Source organism: Nannobrachium achirus (assembly GCF_963921795.1).
Source record: "Nannobrachium achirus genome assembly, chromosome: 12".
NCBI lineage: Eukaryota > Metazoa > Chordata > Actinopteri > Myctophiformes > Myctophidae > Nannobrachium > Nannobrachium achirus.
In genome coordinates, this window is record NC_137832.1 from 32,839,373 (window position 1) to 32,865,013 (window position 25,641).

General features: G+C 42.8%; 1 protein-coding gene across 1 annotated transcript in view; it reads right to left on the minus strand.

Moving 5' to 3' along the window:
* The window catches only part of stpg2 (sperm-tail PG-rich repeat containing 2), a gene marked incomplete at both ends in the record, with an annotated part of 40,737 nt that overhangs the window by 7,704 nt on the left and 7,392 nt on the right, over positions 1-25,641 (minus strand). Inside the window, 3 exons of the mRNA XM_080738581.1 lie at positions 9,197-9,304; positions 15,973-16,084; positions 18,992-19,107. Of these exons, the coding sequence (XP_080594707.1) occupies positions 9,197-9,304; positions 15,973-16,084; positions 18,992-19,107 (336 nt within the window). The remainder of the gene's footprint in view (positions 1-9,196; positions 9,305-15,972; positions 16,085-18,991; positions 19,108-25,641) is intronic.

A 25,641-nucleotide genomic window follows, 5' to 3' on the forward strand; every position in this document is an offset into this window, starting at 1 on the left:
AATTCAGAGGAAAAACAAAAAGTGAAAGAAATTCAGATTAAAGAGGAAAAGTAGGTAGGAATGTAGAGAGAGAGAGCTAATTGAGCTGAAGGAGGGCAGGGTGGCAGACATTCTGCATTAATGCCAAAACATTCTTAGAAACTTGCTAATTAACTGGAGTTAGACACTGCCTGGCAAAATCCTGTTTCCACAAATATATACTGGCTTTGTTATACTTTTGGACACTTGAACTTGATTTGTTTGTCCATGTCCAACCACCACACAGAGCTTGCTAATTTTTGTGATATTTTCAACATTGCAGCAAAAAAGAACAGTGTTTCAAGTTACGAAGAGATTCTTTTCCCCATCATCAGATTCTGATTATTGCAGCACACTCCTCCTCCTGCCTTATTTAATGGCCTCCCTGTCACAAATAATTCAGTGTTGTCACATTACTTTGTCACAATGTTGATGTACTGTAGGTAATCAGATTTTACAGTGATGAAGGACAGTAGGGGAGTGCCCTGAGTGTGATTCTGATTCACATATAGTATGTTTAAAAATGGTTCTGGATTCAAATAAACACATTTCTGGTTCCAAGCGTTTCTAGATGCCTGGGCCTGAGATGTGATAAATTTACAAAACGACAATGCAGTTAGTTACTGAGCCCCATTGTCAAGTATGGCGAGCTTGCAGATCTGCTATTTTTGCTAAAGTGAAACTGGTTGTTATGTTGACAATTGGAGTAAAGTATTACAGATGACAAGCAGCAGATGTACAGTTGTTTTTATACCATTTTCTAAATGATTGACAGAGATGACAGAGGTGTTGTTGTTTTTCTCACCTAAACTGCTACGAGGGGGAAGATAGTCTCTAGGGAACAGCAGGAGAGAACAACATGGAGGAAGGGGGGCTGGTGAGAGGAGAAATGTGATCAAAGATGAGGGGAGAGGAGCAGGAAATGGAAATAGATGACTACTATCGGTAGGGGAGCAAAGAAATGGGAAATAGAATGGCAAAGGAAACAGAGGAAAAGTGACTTGTTTTATAGATTGTCAGCCAGAGGACACAGGGAAAAAAAGTATGAAAAGAGGAGATAGGGGGAATAGGGGAAAGGAACAAATAAACATTGAGGGAAGAGGGGATGAGAAAGGGCAAGGGGAATGGAGTGTCAGACTGTCACTTTGATACTGGGGAATTGGGAAGCAGTGTGAGGAAAGAAAGGAGAGAAACGGGGGGACTCCAGCTGGTCCTGTTATCAGGGGTGTCGCACCAAATTCTGGGCCCTGGTTACAAGGATTCACTCACATGTTGTGCTATAACTATTGAAAAATAGCAGCACAAGCTTGTAGATCTGCTATTTTTGAAAAATATTCAAGTCTTTGAATATTTCAAATCCTTCTAAGATTTTTTGAAAAACCTATGTTTATATGTCAGTGGTGCTCAAGCCTTTTCATGTGAAGGACCCACAAAAATGATATGAATTTGACCACGGACCCCCATCTCTAAATATTTAGTTCCAGGGACCTCCCAGAAGCAAAATTTGAGTTACAAATGTTCACTTAAAAATACATATATTCAAAGATTTGCACACATTTTCACAACTTTTCAAAAAATAGCAGATCTACAAACTCGCTTCTGCTGTATATCTGCTATTTTTCAATAGCTAAAGTATAACATCCACCTTGGGCCCTAGTAACTCAGTCCCACTCCCCCCCACCCCCCTTGTGACACCCCTGCCTGTTATCATCCCCGCCTTCCTTGCCTAGCATCCCCCCCCCCATCAGATGAGGCTGGCCTTGCTGGGGGACCGACATCTAAGAAAACTGTCTCCTTTAGCTGTGTGCTGCAGATATGATGTGCGGCACACACATGCGCGCGCACACACACACACACACACACACACACACACACACACACACACACACACACACACACACACACACACACACACACACACACACACACATGCTCACCAGGCGGCGGTGATGACTTCACAAGGTCGAGCGACGTACTTGCACAGCATGTGGTCTGAAGAACCGGGTCAGAGCCACACATGACACATATATGGATGCCATACAAACATATGTGCATATGTACACGCACGCATGCATAATTACACCCAGGAAGCTTGCATCACTCTGTGTGTGTGTGTGTGTGTGTGTGTGCGTGTGTGTGTGTGTGTGTGTGTGTGTGTGTGTGTGTGTGTGTGTGTGTGTGTGTGTGTGTGTGTGTGTGTGTGTGTGTGTAATGTGATGCCTCTTGAACTATGACTGGTATCTATTTTCCTCTAAGAGAAGAGCTGTGTAGTATTGTCAATGTATTGTGTGATCTGTCTACCTATTGTGTATTTATGTGTTTATGTGATTTTTTTGTGTCCTGATGGCTGCTTGGTACAAAGTGAATTACCGCAAGGACAAATAAAGCATCTATCTGCTCAGCTTCTGTCAGTCTGTGTGCTACAGTACTTCAAATGCTTCCTTGAATGTACTAGCTCTCTATCGCAGATGCCGCTGTGTTTGTCTCTGTATGTATGTCAGTATGTGTACATTCATGCACGTCAGACTGCTAATTAAAACATCTGTCAAATTCTCCAATGAGTGAGTACCGCAAGTGATTTCTCCCCGATTTCAAAATACACATCAGTCTCTTAATAAATCCATCTTCAACTCGAGCTGAAGTAAACCTCCATTCCCAGTGCATCAATTAAACAAGGAGAGTCTAGCACACTTTTTCTCCATGAGAAATCAGATCATTTGGAGTATATTGGATGTACAACTAAATCTTGATGTCATGTTTCATTTTGAAATTCAGTCTCCTTTGAGTGATTGTAGATGGAATATGTTTTTCTCTAGTGGATCGTTATTCAAAAATGTTTCACTATACTACTGGTCAACTGGATTACTACTTTTAGAGCAATAAGTCTATTACACTAAGCCTAGCCTCGGGAACCCAGGCTCTTCATTTCCCTCGGCTCAAAAAGAAAAGCCTGGCGTAACGTGTTGACATGTCAGGGCATAGGAAGTGGGAGTGTAGGGGGCGTCGCTCCAAATGTTGTGACGTCGGGGGCGGGGCATAAGGCAGGGACATGCTGGGCCCCTGATTCAGCCCGGGAAAAAGAGTTGGAGAGGCCCTCATTAGAGAGAGATCTCTCTCTATAGCGCTGCTGCTACTAAAGATTTGCCATTTCAGATCATGACAAGTGACAAGCCAATGGGCCAATTACTGTACATGAGTGTACATGAATATTTCGTCGTTGTCGGGTGGAAACCTTGTATGTCCAAAACCGTTTGTTTTGTATTTATCATTTAAAAAATTATTTAAACGAGTGAAAACAGCCGATCTAAAAGCACACAACGCCTCGAGGCGTTGTGTGCTTGTAGATCTGCTGTTTTCACTACTTTTGTGCGACGGCCTTGTATGATGAAGCAGGGCTTTGCGAAAAAAATGTATACATTTAAAACTTGGAGATACAAGGTTTCTGCCCGACAGTGACAATTTACTTTGTTGGCCACCCAGCCCCCAAAATGGAACGAAGAAGCCGACATTTTATTTTTATTTTTTTCCTAATGGCCGGCCTGGACCGACCGGGAATGAACCGGAATTGTCCCGCTTTTCCCAATGGCCAGCACGTCCCTGGCATAAGGTAGGACGAGGGTAGAGGAGGCGAGCGGAGGGGGGTGGGGACGGGTGCGCAGATCGGTGAACCAATAGGATCTCACGGTTGTATTCAGCCGGGAGATTTGGATCCGCCCCTCTAGACATAATTCAGCACCTCTACCAGCAGGCTACACCAGTAAGACTCCCTAATCGGGAGATAAGCGACCGTTGGTCGCTTATCTCCACAAATAGGCCAAAAGTTTGTTTTACCAATTATCAAGACATACGGGCAGTTGACAGTTTGCCATGGTTACTCATTGAAGTTGAATCTCCATATATGGAGATAACCTACGCATCACACTAAGTCTGACCTCACCAGCCCATATTTGGGCATGAGCAACTTATGTCTCCATATATGGAGATATGATGACATCACACAGTCCTCAGCCGATGATGTGGCATGATGTCATACAATACACAAACGAGCCCTACAGTATAAAGGGGCAATTCTTGCCAGGAAAGAAGCATTTCTTCGACTCAGACCTTATCGCCAGGGTTGGCTTATAGCAGCTGTCGGTAGGACCATATATGGATTCTGTTAGTGTGGATCTCCTAACAGGGCATCATCTGGGATACAATCCCTTTTATGCCCATATATGGAGATCCCTAACAGAATCCCTTTCATGCCCATATATGGAGATCCCTAACAGAATCCCTTTTATGCCCATATATGGAGATCCCTAACAGCATCCCTTTTATGCCCATATATGGAGATCACTAACAGCTAACAGAATCCCTTTTATGCCCATATATGGAGATCCCTAACAGAATCCCTTTTATGCCCATATATGGAGATCCCTAACAGAATCCCTTTTATGCCCATATATGGAGATCCCTAACAGAATCCCTTTTATGCCCATATATGGAGATCCCTAACAGAATCCCTTGTATGCCCATATATGGAGATCCCTAACAGAATCCCTTTTATGCCCATATATGGAGATCCCTAACAGAATCCCTTTTATGCCCATATATTATGGAGAAATCCCTGCTCTGAGTATCTGACATCAGTGTGATGTCACCTGTTTATGCCCATATATGGAGATCCCTGCTCTGCGTATCTGGTTGCTATGGTAAACAGTTGGTTGCTAGGGTAAAAAAACATGGTTGCTATGGTAAACAGTTGGTTGCTAGGGTAAACAGTTGGTTGCTAGGGTAAAACCATGGTTGCTAAGGTGGTTGCTAACGTACACTAACAGACCAGCAACAACAGACTGTTGCCACAGCAACGTACACAAAGGTTTGTGTACACATGTGGTGTGATGTCATACTGATGCGGAGATATGAGCAGGGCAAAGGTGTGACGTGTGACGTGTGACGGACGGACGGACGGACGGACGGACGGACGGACGGACGACCGTTGGAGGTTTTCATTGCGACCGTCAGGGAGCAGTTTACTACCAGTAAGACTCCCTAATCGGGAGATAAGCGACCGTTGGTCGCTTATCTCCACAAATATCACAACCTCCACCTCTACGGGTAGCCATAGTTACACCTGGAATGTTGAATCTCCATATATGGAGATAACCTACGCATCACACAAAGTCTGACCTCACCAGCCCATACTTGGGCATGGACGACTTATATCTCCATATACGGAGATGGCCATATATGGAGATACGATGACATCACAGAGTCCACAGCTGATGATGTGGCGTGATGTCATACAATACACAAACAAGCCCTATATAAAGGGGCAATTCTCACCAGGGAAGAGAGCATTGCCTGGAATGTTGAATCTCCATATATGGAGATAACCTACGCATCACACAAAGTCTGACCTCACCAGCCCATACTTGGGCATGGACGACTTATATCTCCATATACGGAGATGGCCATATATGGAGATACGATGACATCACAGAGTCCACAGCTGATGATGTGGCGTGATGTCATACAATAAACAAACAAGCCCTATATACTGATGCGATACGATGACATCACAGAGTCCACAGCTGATGATGTGGCGTGATGTCATACAATAAACAAACAAGCCCTATACTGATGCGGAGATATGAGCAGGGCAAAGGTGTGACGTGTGACGTGTGACAACTAAGCCTAACCAGTAAGACTCCCTAATCGGGAGATAAGCGACCGTTGGTCGCTTATCTCCACAAATAGGCCAAAAGTTTGTTTTACCAATTATTACACTCTATGTGAACATTTACATCAACAAATCCCAAGTACTATGCAGAACGACCCATTTCAAGTTTTTAATGTACAACAATATTTAGAAAATAGGTCTACAAGCTCACAATGCTACGCATTGTCCTCGTCCCTTATATTCCCATAGGTTATATGGAGATCTCAGTGTTTGTCAGTCCTTGTTCATTTATGCCCATATATGGACATCTCTATATCTACTGTAACAGTCCTTGTCCCTTTATGCCCGGAGATCTCTTAACTGTAAGTCCTTGTCCCTTTTATGCCCATATATGGATATCCCTGATGTCATCCGTATATGCCCATATATGGGCTTTCTGATATGCCCATATATGGAGATCTCTGTATCTCCATATATGGGTATAAAAGGATACTTCAGGTCTGACATCAGGTTTGTTTATATTGGGTTGCTAGGTTTGACATCACAAACTCCATGGGCCATCTGACCTAGAAATCTATATTTGGGCATAGATGACTCATCGTGACCTCATCATGATTTCAATCGCTATAAAAGGACTCTCAGTGACATACACTCTCCACAGATAAAGCAGTCAACCAGCCTACCAGTCAACCCATTCTTTGATTACTTTGTACAACTAGATAAACTTTTCAATGGCATCCCCACTGGAATTGACCGAAATGTACGACAGACAATGCCGGTCTTATACCAGGAAAGAAGCATTTCTTCGACTCAGACCTTATCGCCAGGGTTGGCTTATAGCAACTGTCGGTAGATAATGCCGGTCTTATATAAGGGTCATTTGTGTACGGTGTGATTTGCCATGGTTACTCATTGAAGTTGAATCTCCATATATGGAGATAACCTACGCATCACACTAAGTCTGACCTCACCAGCCCATATTTGGGCATGAGCAACTTATGTCTCCATATATGGAGATATGATGACATCACACAGTCCTCAGCCGATGATGTGGCGTGATGTCATACAATACACAAACGAGCCCAGATATGAGCAGGGCAAAGGTGTGACGTGTGACCGACCGACCGACGGACGGACGGCCGGTGGAGGTTTTGATACTAAACTGCGACCTTACGGTCGCAACAAAAATCTAAAGAGGAATATCATTCAATTTCTGTGTTTGCATTTGTTGACCTAGATGTAGAGTGAAAGCAAGACCAGTCTGTAGTTTCATGGGGGATCAATCCAAAAGCTTTATAAAGTGTCGAATCCTACTGTATGTACAACCTGAACAAAGAAAAAAAGGAAATAAAAACATCACCATAATTATTAATTGAATTAACATACTTCACAATGTTTACTAGAGCTGTAAAGGTGAATTTGTAGGAACTGAGTCTGCACTTTTAAGTTTAATATATTTCCAGGACAGCATTGGAATAGTGAATGATTCATCCATGATGCCATGATGACACACTCAAAATAAAACTTTTGCTTGTTTCAAAGGCACAACATTTAATGTCTGTCTCCTATCGTATTTTCAAAATGTCTCTATTTTCCATCATTCTAACTTCACAGTAAAATCAAGAGTTCTACTCTGAGTTTAAAAATGTCCTGTAAACCTGTATAAAACATATAATTTTCCGAATGTCTGTCTGAGTGAGTGTCTGTCTGAGTGAGTGTCTGTCTGTCTGTCTGTCTGTCTGTCTGTCTGTCTGTCTGTCTGTCTGTCTGTCTGTCTGTCTGTCTGTCTGTCTGTCTGTCTGTCTGTCTGTCTGTCTGTCTGTCTGTCACAGCGTTTCTCCTCAGTGGCTGGAGCAATTGATCTGAAATCGCATCACCATTAGCATATGAACACACCTGACATAACTGTGACAGCCCTGTTACAGATGTTGTCCAAAAATCATGCAGATCGGTACACAGTACCTCTGTAGCCATTAAACGAAATGGGTATTTCTTACATTGAGGCTCCTACATATCTAACATATAATTCACCAAATGTCTGAGTGAGTGTCTGAGTGAGTGTCTGAAACAGCGTTTCTCCTCAGTGGCTGGAGCAATTGATCTGAAATCGCATCACCATTAGCATATGAACACACCTGACACAACTGTGAAGCCCTTTTTTCACTTTCACAAATCGTTTAATTGATATTAATTTATTAGTGAATTAATTTTTCCCATTGACTTATAATGGGAATCGCAAAAACTCACATTCAATATTTTTTTTCTCGCAAACCATAGGGGCTACAGTTACAAAACTCTGAGAGGAGATTTATAATGATATCAAGGATTAAATAAAAAATAACTTTGTCAGTTGGCCTCATGGTGGCGCTATAACAGTCCACTTTACGTTTCGGCCTGTAACTCTTGAACCGTAGGTCGGAAAATTAAAATTCTTTTTCCCCTGGATTCCTTGGGTCAATACGCATCTCCCCATATAGGCCCCGCCCATTTGCGTCAGGATAGATTTTCCGCCATTTTGAATTTTCTCCAAAACACACTTTTTGCTCCTTTTCCTACATATTTTCTTCAAATGTCACGAAAATGGGTACACATGATCTCTGAACCCATGCAATGAACATAGTCAAGGGATATTTTGATAGTCCATACCGTTCGTTCGTAACGGGCTTCCAAAGTTAGCGGGAGGGGCCCGTTTTGCAAACAATAGCCATAAATCACAAACAAAACGTCGAGTCAACACTGAATTTCTGACAGGTTGCGGGTGGCTTACTCAACGAATCCCCAGAAGCATTTCCAATTCCACCCGTAGAGGGCGTCACAAACGCGCAAAACGTAACCGTTTCGTTCCAAAACGCGTTTTTCAGGCGGACCGACCCTCTCAAAAAGAAACACAGACTACTCTGCGGATGGTCTCACGGTCCAAACCGCTGCACACACACACACACACACACACACACACACACACACACACACACACACACACACATAGCCATTAAACGAAACGGGTATTTCTTACATTGATGCTCCTACATATTATCATGCAAGTACCAGTTAAAGTTACTTTCCATCCCTCATATACCGTGTGCACAGTGCACATCCCATAACCCACACACTGCACATCATTTCGGAGCTCATATCTTTGAACGGGTAAGGACTAGTTATCATGCAAGCACCAGTTAAAGTTACTTTCCATCCCTCATATACTGTGTGCACAGTGCACATCCCATAACCCACACACTGCACATTATTTCGGAGCTCATATCCTTGAACGGGTAAGGGCTAGTTTAAAAGAAACCAAAGAAAGGTGCATACATGAACAAACACCAAGCACACGGGCAGTGGTATGAAAGGAGCCTGAAGACAGATTTACAGTATAACATAGTACACCAAAAATAGATGATCTACAAGTTCACAACGTGTCGCAGCATGAAGCCTTGTGAGCTTGTAGATCTGCTACTTTTGGTGTGTGATGCAACGAAGTATATCAAGCCCATGACTGAACTGAATGCTTTGTACCTCAGTGTGAGAGAGGAACGGGGGAGTGCAGACGGACTGGTTGCTATAGGGATTAGCCGACTTCTCAAACTGGCTTTTGATATGGTACTGGCCTGGTCCTGGGACCCCCTGGAGACACAGAGAATGAGCAAGGTAAATGGAATGTGACATTTGCTTTGTCATGTCCTGAAAAGACTTTGGTAATATTGGTCCTCGTCCATTCATGTCAGTAAAGCTTATGTGAAATTGAAAAAGGGAGAGGCATGAGATGGAGAGGAGTCACTGCATTATGAAGATGAACAGTTGTATTACAAAACATATGCACTTACATACAGAAAGTCCATATACTGTACAGATATATTGTATATTTAATGAAGAGAAATAATAATAACAATAATGCAGAGACCCTGAGTTGACCACGGAACAGAGAGAAAACTTCTGTTGCACACACTCACACAGACACACATACAGTAGCTGCTAGACTAGATTTTCGCCATTTTGCGTTTTCTTCATAACACACACGTTTTTCTACTACTTATACCAATTTTGTCCAAAATTCACAAAACTATCACAAAATTATCTCTGGACACCAGATGTGTGTAGGCAACCCAGTCAAGCTATTGAACCAATAGAGTATATATATACCAGTAAGACTCCCTAATCGGGAGATAAGCGACCGTAGGTGGCTTATCTCCACAAATAGGGCAAAAATGTGTTTTTCCCAAATCTTCCTGATCCATGTTGATGACATGAGTGTAGACATGCTGTGTAGTGATATTAGTGATTTTAGGGCAAAAACTGTAGGAGCAGTGTCCAAAAATGTGTTTTAAAAATCGGCCTGAAGTTGGCGCTAGAATAGGGCCATGTGAGAAATGAGGGGTGGGGTCTCCGCGTTGCCTTGGCGGACGAATAGGTACCGGCCCCGGCTCTCCCGGACGCTCCTAGCCCGAGTTACGGCATTTTATGTGCGCTGCAGTGGCAGGGGGTCCTCCACTGGGGGCGCCACCACTTTTGCATCCGTTCTGGAGCACCAGGAGTCGGTGGTCCCAGGGAATTCCCCGCGAGCAGCCCCGTTGGGGTGGTCATTTGGTCATTTTTGCACATTTGGTCATTTTTTACATCTGGGGGTCCCCCAGGGACCTGGGGGTCCCTGGGACTCCGGGGGTCCTTGGAGGTTGTAGTTTGGCAGGCAAGGAGTGTGTGTGTAAAATCTGGCATGGATCGGGTCAACGGGTGCGGAGATATAAGCAGGGAAAAAGTGTGACGTGTGACGTGTGAGCACATTTGGTCATTTTTTACATCTGGGGGTCCCCCAGGGACCTGGGGGTCCCTGGGGCTCCGGGGGTCCTTGGAGGTTGTAGTTTGGCAGTCAAGGAGTGTGTGTGCAAAATCTGGCATGGATGGGGGCAACGGTTGTGGAGATATGAGCAGGGCAAAAGTGTGACGGACTCACTGACTGACGCACAGACAGCCCGTGGAGGTTTTGGTAGTAAATGCGACCTACGGTCGCAACCAGTAAGACTCCCTAATCGGGAGATAAGCGACCGTTGGTCGCTTATCTCCACAAATAGGCCAAAAGTTTGTTTTACGAATTATTACACTCTATGTGAACATTTACATCAACAAATCCCAAGTACAGGGCATCATCTGGGATACAATCCCTTTTATGCCCATATGGAGATCCCTAACATAATCCCTTTCATGCCCATATATGGAGATCACTAACAGAATCCCTTTTATGCCCATATATGGAGATCCCTAACAGCATCCCTTTTATGCCCATATATGGAGATCACTAACAGCTAACAGAATCCCTTTTATGCCCATATATGGAGATCCCTAACAGAATCCCTTTTATGCCCATATATGGAGATCCCTAACAGAATCCCTTTTATGCCCATATATGGAGATCCCTAACAGAATCCCTTTTATGCCCATATATGGAGATCCCTAACAGAATCCCTTTTATGCCCAGTTGGTTGCTAGGGTAAAAAAACATGGTTGCTATGGTAAACAGTTGGTTGCTAGGGTAAACAGTTGGTTGCTAGGGTAAAACCATGGTTGCTAAGGTGGTTGCTAACGTACACTAACAGACCAGCAACAACAGACTGTTGCCACAGCAACGTACACAAAGGTTTGTGTACACATGTGGTGTGATGTCATACTGAAGATATATGACATCACACCGTACACAAACAAAGGTGTGACGTGTGACGTGTGACGGACGGACGGACGGACGGCCGGTGGAGGTTTTCATAGTAAACTGCTCCCTGACGGTCGCAATAATAGAGAATGGATAGCCCCGCCCCCAGCTATACATTTCAATGCAAGTGCTCAGTGGAGTTTTGAAGCATGCGGAAGTAGCTGAATTCCGGTGCATTGTGAGTGAATCCAGGTGCATTGTGGAGGATATTGGCACATCCACAGTTGCCAAAATTTGTTACGTCGATACGTAATTACGTCACGTCCATTGAACCCTATTGGACCCCAGCAGCGCGCTCTTTTGCTTGTGCATCTACTTTTCACCCCGCCTGCAGTTCCAGCTTTGGCCACATGTCCTTTTGCGTCAACTCTAGCCCTGGGTTCTGGGGGCTAGATTGAACCCCTGAATCGTTAACTTGTCACTAAAGACGACCACTCCAAAGTCAGCATATTTTCTGGGAAGACTTTACCTATATCATTAGTTTCAATTAAAACAGACCATGGTGTAATACATGATAAAGAGGACATCTACGTTATTAAAAACATTATTCTTTTGTGAAATGTTTTGCTTCCTGCCCTGAAAAATATCTGTGCACACTGCACAGTCACATACCTTCTTTACACCAAGCAGGAAATTCCTGCATAGCTCCACTGATCCCACCAAAAAACTCAAGAAACTGCAGTACACTCTTAATCAGCTGTCAGGTCACATCAGCCAACCCCCAGACTTAGTCACAGTTTCACTCTGTCATTGCAAGACCGCAAATAATTGGACAAGGATAATGGAACATATTGTATAACCAGGTGTTGATTTGTCTGTAATGTAAAAATCGGGGAGTCATTTTCTTAACCTCTTAAGCCTGAATACTTCTTTGTATGACAAATAGAGAAAACAGACTATGTACAAAAAACACATCACACTTTTTGAAAAATGTTAACTTTTTGGCAAATCTTTTGTAAATGTTTACGTTTATTATCAAACATAAATATTCTAAAATATCAGACAGTAAATACAATTCCCAAGAGGAAATGCAGTATTGAATCCAATCTGACCAGAAGCACGGATAAAAATTAATGACAGAGGGAATATTAAAAGTATTTGATACTCCCAGCAAATCGAGCCCTGTGTATAACAACCCGTCTCATCTTGCCTCTCGCCCTTGACTGTATGTCATTATCATTAATTTTAAGGAAGGACATCCAACAATGAATAGCTGACTGACTGGCTGTTTAGTGGAGGAAGCCATTTAGCTGACCATTCGATTGAACAGATACTTGTTGGCTGCACATTTATAATAAAGCCCTCGTTGACAATGCCATTTTGAGATGCCAAATCAGTTTTACGGATCAGTTGGAATTGAATCAAGATGCAGAGAATGTGGAGGTAGTGCCGGCTACCCAAAATAGAAAAAGGCAACCGTTTGGGCTAGTCCCGTTTGGCCGGTGTAGCGATAGGGCGGTCCTTTCCAACAGACTGTAAAGCAAGCGATCTTCATCCCATTCATGCGTTTATCGTGCGCTTGAATAAATATAACGATTGCATTCACCACGGCTTCGTAACTCGCGTGGCGCGGACCCTGGCCCGCTCTTCGCGGGCACTCGCGCCTGCGGCGCTCGGGCGCAAAGAACAGGACCAAGGTCCGCTGGCCTTCGCGCCGCTTGCAATGTCGTGGACAATAACTGTGACATATAACCATTGTATTGCTCATCAGTACGGTAGGAGAGCCCGTTCGTACATTTGCCCCTGTTAGTCCACTTCGCCGTCGCTACACCGCCCTATCGCTACACCGACCAAACGGGATTTTCCCAACCGTTTAACCAAAACCTCTTTGTTCCCCCTCCAGAAAAAAAATGACTTCCATGATGTCATGGTAGGTCAGCCTTGTAAACCACCCAATGCAATTTCCGGAAGGGGGGTGGTTTACAAGGCTGAAGAGACAATTTCACAATTTAAATATTGTCATTTTCACAGACAGTAAGCTACTGTCAGCACCCTTTGATGAGGGGTGCAGAGTTATTTGCACTACTGAGAACTTGTCCGTGTGTACCTTTAATGGAGGAAGTCCCATGTGTGTGGGACCATGGGGGACCAGAGCCCTCATGTCATTAGGGAGGTGACCGTTGGGCTGATCTCTAGGAAGGAAGGGTGTTTGTCCTGCTCATGTGTGTTCGGGTGGGCTGAGCTGTCAGGTATCTCGCTAATGATGACTGATAGAGGTGCAGTCTGCACAGTAAGGGGTCTGACCACAGCAGGACACAGAGACTGATGCACACGCATGCACATGCATGTGTGTGCATCACATACACAGACACATGCATACACCAGGCAGGTAGCTGAAGTTGTTGCTTAAGTCACAGTATGGGAGTAAATGTAATTACTGTACATTTACTCAGAGAAATGTTTTTATGTTGACTTTTGTATATCTACTGCCTTATATTCCCTTCATCTATACTATAATTTTGCGAATGTCAGTCTGAGTGAGTGTCTGTCTGTCTGTCTGTCTGTCTGTCTGTCTGTCACAGCGTTTCTCCTCAGTGGCTGGAGCAATTGATCTGAAATCGCATCACCATTAGCATATGAACACACCTGACATAACTGTGAAGCCCGTTTGTCACTTTCACAAATCATATGCTGTATATTAGCATTTTTATGGTGTAACTACTATCTATTCTGCATCTAGCATGAGGCATATCTATTCTGCATCTAGCATGGGGCAACATGTTTAACCAGCTGTGTGTGTGTGTGTGTGTGTGCGTGTGTGTGTGCGTGCGTGCGTGGGGGGGGGGGGGGGGGGGGGGTGTTGGCTGGCCCTCTTTCAGATGTTGTCATGTAGATCGGTACACAGTATCTCTGTAGCCTTTAAACGAAACGGGTATTTCTTACATTGATGCTCCTACATATTATCATGCAAGCACCAGAAAGTTACTTTCCATCCCTCATATACTGTGTGCACAGTGCACACCCCATAACCCACACACTGCACATCATTTCGGAGCTCATATCTTTGAACGGGTAAGGACTAGTCTTCTATAAAAAAAGGTAGACTAGCACTCTATTAATTAATGCAGTGCATGAAACAACACAGCCCTGCCAGTGCCAGTACATACTGTACATACAACATGTCTGAAGTCAAAGTAGATAATGAATGGTTTGAATACATTGTACAATTCATTCATTCCCATGCCTAGTCAACAAACAAAGCCAGCAAATAAATTAAAACTTCGCAAGTTCATCTCTGTCTATCGCTCATGTCAACACAAATCTGATTCAGATTTTCTCAAACTACTCTATATTGTATGTATTGTGAGTGAGTGCGGTGAGTGCCTGTCTGTTTGTGTACATGTGTATGCCTGTGTTTGTGTGTCCATGCAACCATTGAGTAAATCTTGTGTTTTACTGCACTCTAGAGGCAGAAAATAACTGCTGATAAGTTGCTATCCCTCTACACAACATATCAGAAGACATTGGGAGGATGAACTGGGGGCTCCATTATCAGACGAGGAGTGGGATATGGCCCAGTCCAGGGTCCACTCCTCGTCTATATGCTCAAGACATTCACTAATACAGTTTAAAGTAATACATCGGCTTCATCTTTCGAAAGCCAAACTTGCAAAAATATTTCAAAATCTGAACCCTATATGTGACAGGTGCAAGGAGACCCCAGCAACCACCCTCCACATGTTTTGGTCCTGCCCTACACTTGTTAATTTCTGGTCATCAGTTTTTGATACTATCTCTAGGGCCTATGGCTGTAATATTATACCATCGCCAATGATCGCTGTCTTTGGTATATTCCCTGACAGGGGTGGCGTGAGGCCCCCTGCACATATACAGAGAGTTGTCGCATTCACATCACTGTTGGCTAGGCGCATTATTCTATTCAAATGGAAAGATGTAACACCTCCATCACATCATCAGTGGATTATAGATGTTATGCAGAATATCAAGGTGGAGAAAATCAGGAGCACTCTCAATGGCCCCATAGGGAGATTCCATAATACATGGGATCCATTTATAGACTTTGTCAACAACCTGCCTGGACTTGAACCATAAACATAATGTACCAGCTCCTAGGGTCTGTCCTTTTTTAACATATTGCACACTGTCTTATTATTGTAATAATGTAATTTTGTGATGTCTGTTGTGTTTGTGTTTGTAATGTCAGTTGTATTGTTTCGTCTTGTCTGTAATGTGATTTATGTCAATAAAGTAAAATAAATAAATAATAATAAAATAACTGCTGAATAACATGTGAGAAAGGCTAGCTGCTCGGTTCAACTTCTTCTTACATACATTCATCCAGTACTCAAAATGAATGTTTTTCTGAGTGCTACATGATGAATTATTACCAGCCCTGCAGAAACCATGATCACCACAACACTTAAGATACTAGAAAGGCGCGGCCTGCAGAGCAGGCCAGGCTATCTCCGCCAGGCTGGGTTGCCTAGCCAGGGCAGGAAAAACGCAGGAAAAAACAAAACGCGTGATGTCATGGATCATGTGACGTGCAGACTATAGAGCCGAGCCACGCTGTAATGGTGAATGTAAACAAGGAAGTACAATGGACATTGGACATGCGTCACACATGTTTTACCTTCTTCTCCTCCTGCATGGGCACCAGTTCATGGTAACGGGGGATGATAAGCTCCACCCTGCTCTTCTGCTCCTTACAAAGATTCACATTATCATAGTGAGTTACTGGGACTCTGAAAAGAACGAGAGAAAGAAAGAAAGAAATAAAGAGAGAGAGAGAGAGAGAGAGAGAGAGAGAGAGAGAGAGAGAGAGAGAGAGATTAGATGGTATGGTATGGTATGGTATGGTATGGTATGGTATGGTATGGTATGGCAATGGTTCTCAACCTTTTCAGGCCGCAACCCCCAAAATAATCATAGTTTAACTGGGGACCCCCCACCGCCTCGCAGCATCTAGATCTGCTATTTTCACAATCTCTGCCTCTAATATTTGACAATTTGGCCAATATTTAATTTGTCATTTTAGAAGTATTAAAAAGTCGTTAAATTGTCACTTTAGAAATGTGCAGATACACATAAACGTTATGTTGGTTTGTTTACTGTTGAGTGAGAAAACAATGTTGCACATTAGGTCAATCATCTGGAGACCCCCCAAAATAATTTGAGGACCCCCCTGGAGGTCCCAACCCACAGGTTGAGAACCACTGTGGTATGGTATGGTATGGTATGGTATGGTATGGTATGGTATGGTATGGTATCTTGGTATGGTATGGTATGGTATGGTATGGTATGGTATGGTATGGTATGGTATTTATACTCGAAGGGACAGTGTCTAACTACTTCTCAAAAATGAGTGACACCCAAAGCCACAACACCAGAGGGAGCACCCACGATCTGGTTGGTACCCCCCAAATTTAAAACAAAAGGGGTGTTAGATTTGAATTCCCATTGAAAGCAGGTGTCGTATACTGCCACTGTTTTCCCTTCTTTTGGTTCAAGGTTTCTTCATTGGTATTTTCCAAATCACATAAGACACAATAAGACAAAAGCATGTTACCCACCCCACCCCCCAAAGTCCTCGCTCCGAAAGAGCCACAACTAGTTTTACTTACTGGACCAGTGGAGGCGATGCATAACCTTAAACTGAATGACAGTATGTCTAGACAATTTGAAGAGGAGTGTATCCTATCCAAGGCATTATTCCAATTAAACATCATCAGAGATCTGTGTCCCTAAATAGATTTTTCCATAGATAGTTCCAACTGTTTTCCCTTTTTGATTGGGGTAACCAATCCTACATTTACCCGGTTAAAAGTGTCAGTTTCTTCAAAATGAGCATTTCGACAGAACCTTTTGATGACTGGTTCGCTATCACTTTGTGCTCTGAATGGGCGGTTACAGATTTCGATATGGCAGACAGAGTGCTGTGAAGTTGGAAATTGCACATTTCACTGAACAGGATAATAACAGCAATGATATAATGAGATGTTGGAAGATCGTCAGCTGGCCTTCAAAAACATGGTATATTTTCAGGTACGCGTGAATATCTCAGGTATTTGTGCTTGTATAGCGTTAGCACGTAGACGTTAGCAGGTAATGTAATGCTAGTGTGCTAACGTATAATCTGGCCCACAGTGGCTGACCACAAGTGCTCCTCAGAGCGGACACAAACGGCTTTTGCTGGCCAGTGCATATAGATCTACTTATTTTAACTTAAAACGGTGATAGCGCCCGAACGGTACGTTGTACCGGGCAGTGGTTGGCCCAGATCCGGTCTGGAGGCCAAGTATACAGTATCAGTCGCTCCCAGGCTGGTCTGGGTGCAAAAGGCCTTAACACAGTCATAAAAATTGACATTTATGTAATTTGTTGATGTATTAATATTTTATGCCCTGTTGATGAATTGAATACATGCTGTAGGACCACAATGGAAACCAGTCCCCAGGCCTGTTTTGGGTCATCCTTTTAGCCTGATTTGTTCTACTGTACCTCCGTGCTGTTTATATTTCTTGACTAATAAAGTATTCAATCAATCAATCAATGAGATGAGATGAGCTGGAAAGAGAGAAATATAGATAGAATTGTCTATTCTGGCCAGTAGCAATGAACAAGAGGAGACAGTCAAGGGAATCATAGGTGATGAAGACAAAAGGTGAAGACATATGAGGATGAAAAAAAGAGAAAGAAAGAGGCAAAGAGGAATGAAAGAGAGGAGGAGACTGTAAGAAGGCAACTCTCAGCAACTGTGAGGGCAGAGATTTTACTTTGTAAAGCATTTTTTAAAGATTCCAATAATCCTCTGTGTGTGTGTGTGTGTGTGTGTGTGTGTGTGTGCGTGCGTGCGTGCGTGCGTGCGTGCGTGTGCGTGCGTGCGTGCGTGCGTGCGTGCGTGCGTGCGTGCGTGCGTGCGTGCGTGCGTGCGTGCGTGCGTGTGTGTCCATTCTCAAAGGTGCACGCGTGTGTGTGTGTGTGTGTGTGTGTGTGTGTGTGTGTGTGTGTGCTCTAATGCACGCGCGTGCACGTGTATCTATAAGACTTTCTGTGTGTGCAGCCATGTGCATCTACAGATGCCTTTCTGACTATTGAGCTGTTGATGCGTGAAGAATAACAGTGTTTGGTGCCCAGAAGCGCTTAGTAAGGTGCAAACCTCATCAATAGAAAGCCTCTGTAGGTGATGTCAAACAGAATGCCTCATACGGTAGAAGCATTAAAGCAAAGTAAAGTTTAACTTTGGGAGAACTTCTTTTCTCAACAAGTCAACCTCCAGTATTAGCTAGCTCCCCAGCCGTTCTGCGGTCACGGCCAGAGTCTGTTTATCTCTGCTGTGAATACTGAAGTGCAACATTATTTTATTAACAAAAAGAAAAGGTTTGTAAAAAGTTTGATTCCAGACAGAAATCAAATAAAACTGTCCGACTCTGCTTTGTCTCGTTTGCAAGTATCTTCAAGTAACAATTGTTTATTTAGATTTAGGTTTCCAAAACAAAAGTAAGCAAGACCAGAGTTAACTATTACTTGTGTAGTACTATGCCGCCCTATAAGAGGTTTCCTGGGGAAACAATGTTTGAGTCTTTAAAGAATGCTTGCACATGTGGGAGAAGCAATCACATGGCATGAAGCACATGATGGGAGATACTCACACTTCAGGCTGATACTGGCCTGGACCTGGGCCCTCCAACAGCTTCACCTGCAGTCTCTTCTCTGTCATGTTGCCAAAGTGAACCCCTTTATACTTCTGAGTAATACTCTGCTCTGACTGGAGAGAGAGAGAGAGAGAGAGAGAGAGAGAGAGAGAGAGAGAGAGAGAGAGAGAGAGAGAGAGAGAGAGAGAGAGAGAGAGAGAATGAGACATCATATTGTACATTTGTCTCCTATACTATCAGACCTGACCTTTAGCTGTCTGTCAGTGAGAATGAACCAGAGGAGACAGTCAATGGAATCGCAGGTTATGAATAAAAAAGAGAGGAAACTGGGAAATTGTCAAAACAATGGTATAAATAGTTGAACAAAGCTGGTGAAAATAGCATTGACACAATTATCTAGTTTCCCACAGCCAGCCCGGAAGAAACTGAAGGCTGGATGGAATGTGAAGATTTATCAAATGTCAGAGATTTTTATCTCTTAGTGTTTTACAGCCTGCTTGTGTTCCCCCTGGCTCTGGTCTTTCGGTTGGATGTTAAGCCGACCTGTGGCTTAATGACTGAGAAAGGTTGCATCTGGAAATAAGCAGGCCATTTGAAGCCACTGGTGTGTTAAAGATGATACACACCAAAGGTAGAATTTAAATTGATAAAATTAAACATGACGGTAGATATTATCATGCAGAAGCCAGACTCTTTCAATGTTGGCAATATGCATTATGTTTATCATTCATTACTGTATGATAGTTACACACGTTCACACAACCAGTCTTCCACACCACTATACCTACAGTACCAGTAATACGCCTAAAAGCGAAAAGCGACCTCACCCTAAAGATGCCTTTATTCACAGTGAATAAAGGCATCCATCTGTATGAATGGGCATCACCTACAGTATATGAATAGTTTAATGCAAGATATTCGCTTACACATATTCAGATCGTTTATTGACATGTATGTTATCCTCATTATTTATTTATCTATCTATCTATGTATCTATGTATCTATGTATCTATCTATCTATCTATCTATCTATCTATCTATCTATATAGTAAGTTCTCCTCAAAACTTTGGCACCTATCTACTCCAACATACTTACACCGAAAAACACCATTCAAACTTTAATGTGTTCAGTTTACTGTGGAGTAATTGGCCAAAGGGTGGCGCTGTAGGAAGCCTTTGAAAGTGCAAACTTTGAACAGGTATAGCTCATGCTCTGACTTTTGACCTCTGACCTTTAGATCTCCCACCATTTTGACTTTGACTTATGAAAAACAGTAAAAATCGATCTCCTCCTGCATGGGATTATCGCATCACGTGCACAGAACATTTTTCACATGAACTTTGGACCAATATCTACTCAGACTATGGGGTGAGGAGTTTGTATGTGAAATAATTATTTTTAATAATTCAATGAATATTGCAGTTTTATGCAAATTATTCTTCTGCCTCTAAAACATACATGCAAAGTCACATTTTCACAATGAAATACTGTAGAGGGTTAGTCCAAATATCACTGAAAACAATCTTACAATTGGCCAAAGGGGGGCCACCCACCCTTCTCACATTGGCCTGTTATAGCGCCACCAGCAGGTCAACTTTTGCATTACACATTTTTAGAACAAAATGCCTCAAATCACGCATGCAGCATCCGATTGCCGTGAAAGGCCCAATAACACGTGGCACCCTTTTCACATTGGCCTATTACAGCACCACCAGGAGGCCAAAAAAACCTGCCGTAGACCTGTTCTCGGAAGGACACTGCTTCTAGTTTTTCTTTGATTTCTTTATCCCCTTTTCTTGCTTTTCATGCTTTTTTCCACTGCTTTTTTCCTTTCCTACTTTTTCCTGGCTTGGTCAAAAAACTATATTTTTATTTTTGATTTAATTGTCCATACCGTTAAGTACTTAAGTTCATGTAATAACACTGCTTGTCTGCATTGTAGATCGATTACCATTTTACGTAAGTAACGTCAAAGAGAGCACTGCCTGAGATCTTGACATTTTGTACTTATAGCCATTGTTTTTTGGCTTGAAGCGAGCCAACAATTGTTTCGAAGGAACAATATTATTTTCTAGTTCGTCATGCTCTCTGTGTGTAAAGATAGGTGGGTTTTATTTTATTTTCCCTTTTTTGAAGATTGTGTGTTTTGATCGTTAGAGACAGGAACAGGGAAAGAGAGCCAGGGAGTGACACGCAGCAAAGGCTCAGGAATCAAACTGGGTAATCACTGCCAGGCATCAGAGCACATATGGAAAGCTCCCCAACCACTCGGCTATGAGCATCCCAAGGGTTTATACTGTATGTGGGAGGTATATGTATGTTCTTTGCCCACTGAGATATTCATTCTGACTGATTTTCTAGAAGGAAAACTTTGCTGTTTATGTCTAGAAGGAAAACTTTGCTGTTTATTAGAAATGCAAGCACCTACAATTTCTATTCTGTGAGCTATGCCAAGGAAGGGGACAACTTGAGGTGATTATTTATTATTATTTTATACACAATCCAATAGAAGCAGTGTCATAAAGTTTCTCCTTCACTCCTTGCAGCGCCTGTTCCCTTATCTCCTCTTCCACAGACACTGCAGGACAAGATCTGAGGTTCTGCCCCCTGTGATCTTTTCATCCAATCTGTTTTGAAGAACAAACACAGTAAGGATCTGAGGTTTATTAAAGAACTTTAAGAGGTTCGACATCAATGTCCATGATAGTATCGCAGGCAGCTGGCGTTGAGCTCAGAGTCACAAACTGTCAAGGAGACAAAACAGAAACTCAGAGGCATAAACATGTTTAAACAAGGCTGCTTAATATTCAACTGTGGACAAGCAAAAGCAAAAACATGTCTGCTTCCTTATTGCAGTGAAAGTCAGTTTGCAGAGGACATTCAATACACTGGTATGCATCCTGTACGCCTGCTGCCAGTAACGTACTACATGGATTTCAGTTCAAAGTAAAGAACTTTTTTAGAACCAGCACTATGTCCTGATACAGTAACTGCCATCTTTTTACCTCCCTTCACCAACCCTATTCTAATATGTGTGAATGTACAGTATATGTCAAGACCATGGAAGTGCTTGTTTGCAGCTTTGTTGAATATTGCTCATGCAATCAACTTCACACTTGGCCTGAAAGAGAGGTAATCAAGTGGTCTCCAACCTTATAAGTGTACCAAATTTCATGCTTTTATCACAAACTGAACGATTCCTTCATATTCTGGAGCTAACATCCTGGACTACTATCTCTATTCCGTCTCGAAAGATATAGAAAAAATAGTCTATGAACAGGTTGCAATTAAAGTCTGAAGAGAAAAAACGAATGTACGGTACTAATTCCAATCTGGCTTCAGAACATCACATTCCACTGACACATGCCTTCTCTATTTGAACGACCTCATCAAACATGAGGTGGACTTGGGCAAATACGGTGGCATGGTCAAGCTGGACCTCCAGAAGGCATTGTTGCCGTAAATACACCTATTTTGATTGATAAGCTAAAAAGCAATTGGTTTTGACAAGTGAGCTGGATGCAATCTTAACTGGAGGGGAGAGAACAGTTGGTGGAGGTGAACAGTGATAATCTGAGGACCTTTACTGTTCCTAATTGATGTGAAGGATATGACATCAGCTGACAAAGACTCTGCTCTCCTGGTCTTGGGAAAGGACAAATTGTAGGTTGAAAAAGCCCTGAACTCGATAAGATCTCCAGCTGGCTCACTGATAACAAACTATCACTACACCTGGGTAAAACTGAATCCATCCTCTTCACAGTCAAAGTGGGTGGCAATGCTATCACAAGAAAAGATGACATTACCTATAGGGTTGGGATCCGGAACCGGTTCTTCGGGTACCCGGTTCCGAAATTGAGGAACCGGCGCCGGTTCCATCATATTTTTATGACCGGTTCCTATAACGGGTCCCGGAATTTCTCATGAGCGTACATTTGGCCCAGCTGTGTACATTGCAAGTGACTGTGGTGACGTCTTGCTACATGTGTGAGCGAGGTGGATACGCCCACTCAGTCAGAGGCAGTCAGGCAGAGCAGACGCCTGCTGAACGACGATCAGAATGCTAGGCTAGCGTTAGTAGCGTCCTTCGAGACAGACAGAGCCAACGTTAGCGCAGCAGCTAAACTACTCACGAGTGTGGTCGCACTTTACAAGAGAGGGAAAAAAGCGTGCAAAGTGCTCGAAATGCAGTGCAATCCTTTCGTGCAAATGTGCAGTCTCCTAAAATCTGTACCAGTGACTGCAGCTGCTGCTTCACTTTCTTCAGTAGCCTAGCTAGCTGCTAACGGAGTAACCAGATGCAGAGATGCAAAGAAACTACATCCATCTGTGTGTGACATATAGACAGGATTTCAGAAAAAGTGCTTATTTTAAAGTGCTGAAGGCAAATCGTGTTAATTTATGGCATACATGTTTTCTAGGGGTATTAAAGTGTGCTGGATCCAAATCTGCTGTATGCCCAGCTCAAAAATGGCGGCTAAGCCCTCAAATTGGACAATTTAAAGATTGCGGCCACGACTATGCTGGAATATATTACAAAACTCATGTATACATTGTCATATATTGGTAAATATTTTCCAACCAACTTCATCCGATAACTTATATTCCCAATAATTATGTACATAATTGTGTCATTAACAGTGGTTAGTCAGTGGTTAACACAGTACAACAAGTACCTTAAGATCAGGGACCACAGACACTATTTATGAGTCCATCAAATAGAATATATATATATATATATATATATATATATATATATATATATATATATATATATATATATATATATATTTATATATATAATTGGCGAATTGGTCAGATTTCCTACATGACCCTATGCCACTGCCGCCCCTCATAGTGTGTCATTTTGTGCCGCAAATGAGCTTGTAGGTCTGCTATTTTTGAAAAAAATCGAACCTCGGTTCGAAGTGAAGCGGTGAATTCTTATTCTATGTGTTCTAGAGCTATGAAATCTGTGTTCTAGATCTATACATTCTATCTTCTAGATCTATACTTTCTATGTGCTTCAGTTCTATATTTTCATGAATTCTGAATGAATGAATGATTTTGTCTAGAGGGCCAAATTGTCATGTGAAGCTTGACCAATCCTCAATTCTGCATGCACGGGACAGACATGGGACAGACAAAGCCACACCTTGGAAGCGGCTTTCACCGCTTCAAAAAAATGGAACTAAACATTTTCAGATGGGGGTCCACTGCCAAATATATAATTATAATTTCGATTTGAGCACCACTCATATAGCAACATATGTTTTTCAGAAAACTGTTAGAATTTAGAAGATATGATCTGCCTCAGTTGTTAAGTGACTTCAACGCTGCATAATATTCACAATATGTGAGGGTGTAATCATGACAGTCTAGCCTCTTAGTTAAACCCCTCTTCCTTACTGGGATCCGCCAGGGCACTGTACTAGTCTGGATGGATCTAAATTCCAAATACTACATAATTACATCATCACGCATTTGACATCACAACCAATGTACTTGTCTTTAAAAGTAAACTATCCAATTAACCAAATGTCATTCAACAACTATTCTAACTGTTTCAGCTGTCGTTAATCAACAAATCCTGTAAATTTGTTGCACTGATTCACAGCGTTGCTGGAGTGTGAAATGATTCACTGGACGATACATCTGAAAGGAGGGCCTAAGGATAACTACCATGCTGCTGTGGTAGTCAAACACAAGCTGTACTCATTTGGAGGATACGACAACTACCTGAACAACAGTGATTGAGGTTCCCTCCAGGCGTTGGGGCCACACTGCTGTGCTGGTAGAAGAAATAGTCTACATCTACATCTGGGGAGGGCGTCCTTTCTGCAATGTTCTTTATGCCTTTGATGTTGACACCCACAGTTGGTTCAAACCCAATATTTCTGGGTATATTCCAGAAGCAAGGTACCACCACTCAGCCTGTGTCCTGGAGAAGGTCATGTATATGTATGGAGGATGGAACCAGCTGGATACTAATGACATCTACACATTGGACACCAGCATAATGGTCTGGTCTTTAATTAACACCAGAGGAACTACACCACCTGCTTCCCACAGCCACTCTGCCACCATCATTGGAACAAAGATGTTTGTATTTGGGGGCTGGGGGAGCCAGGGGAACTTAAACAACAATTCTGTGTTTGACACAGAGACCAACTGCTGGCTGAAGACACTTTCTGCACAGCTTCTCCCAGAAGAACGTTCAAGTCATTCAGCCTTTTCCTACAATGGAGAGCTGTACGTATTTGGTGGCTGGAATGGGAAACAGTGCTTCAATGATCTGTGGAAATTCAGTCCAGAGACCTTTTCCTGGAAGCAGGTTGAGCCCAAGGGGAAAGACCCCTGTAGGATGCGTGGGACGTGCTGTTGCATAGTGAGAGGTCGTATCATCTTTGGAGGACGCATAGCAGACTACTATACAATGTCTGATGACCTGTACATCTTAGATTTAAGTCCTAGCCTGAAGACGTTATGCAAGCTTTCAGTTATTCATTATCGTCTGGATCAGTCTGAACTCCCACATGACATCAGGTGGGAACTGACAACCATGACTACCAACAGCAACAGAACAAAATGACAGGACACACCACACACGCGTGCAGACCATGTCTAAGCAAGCACACACACTGCC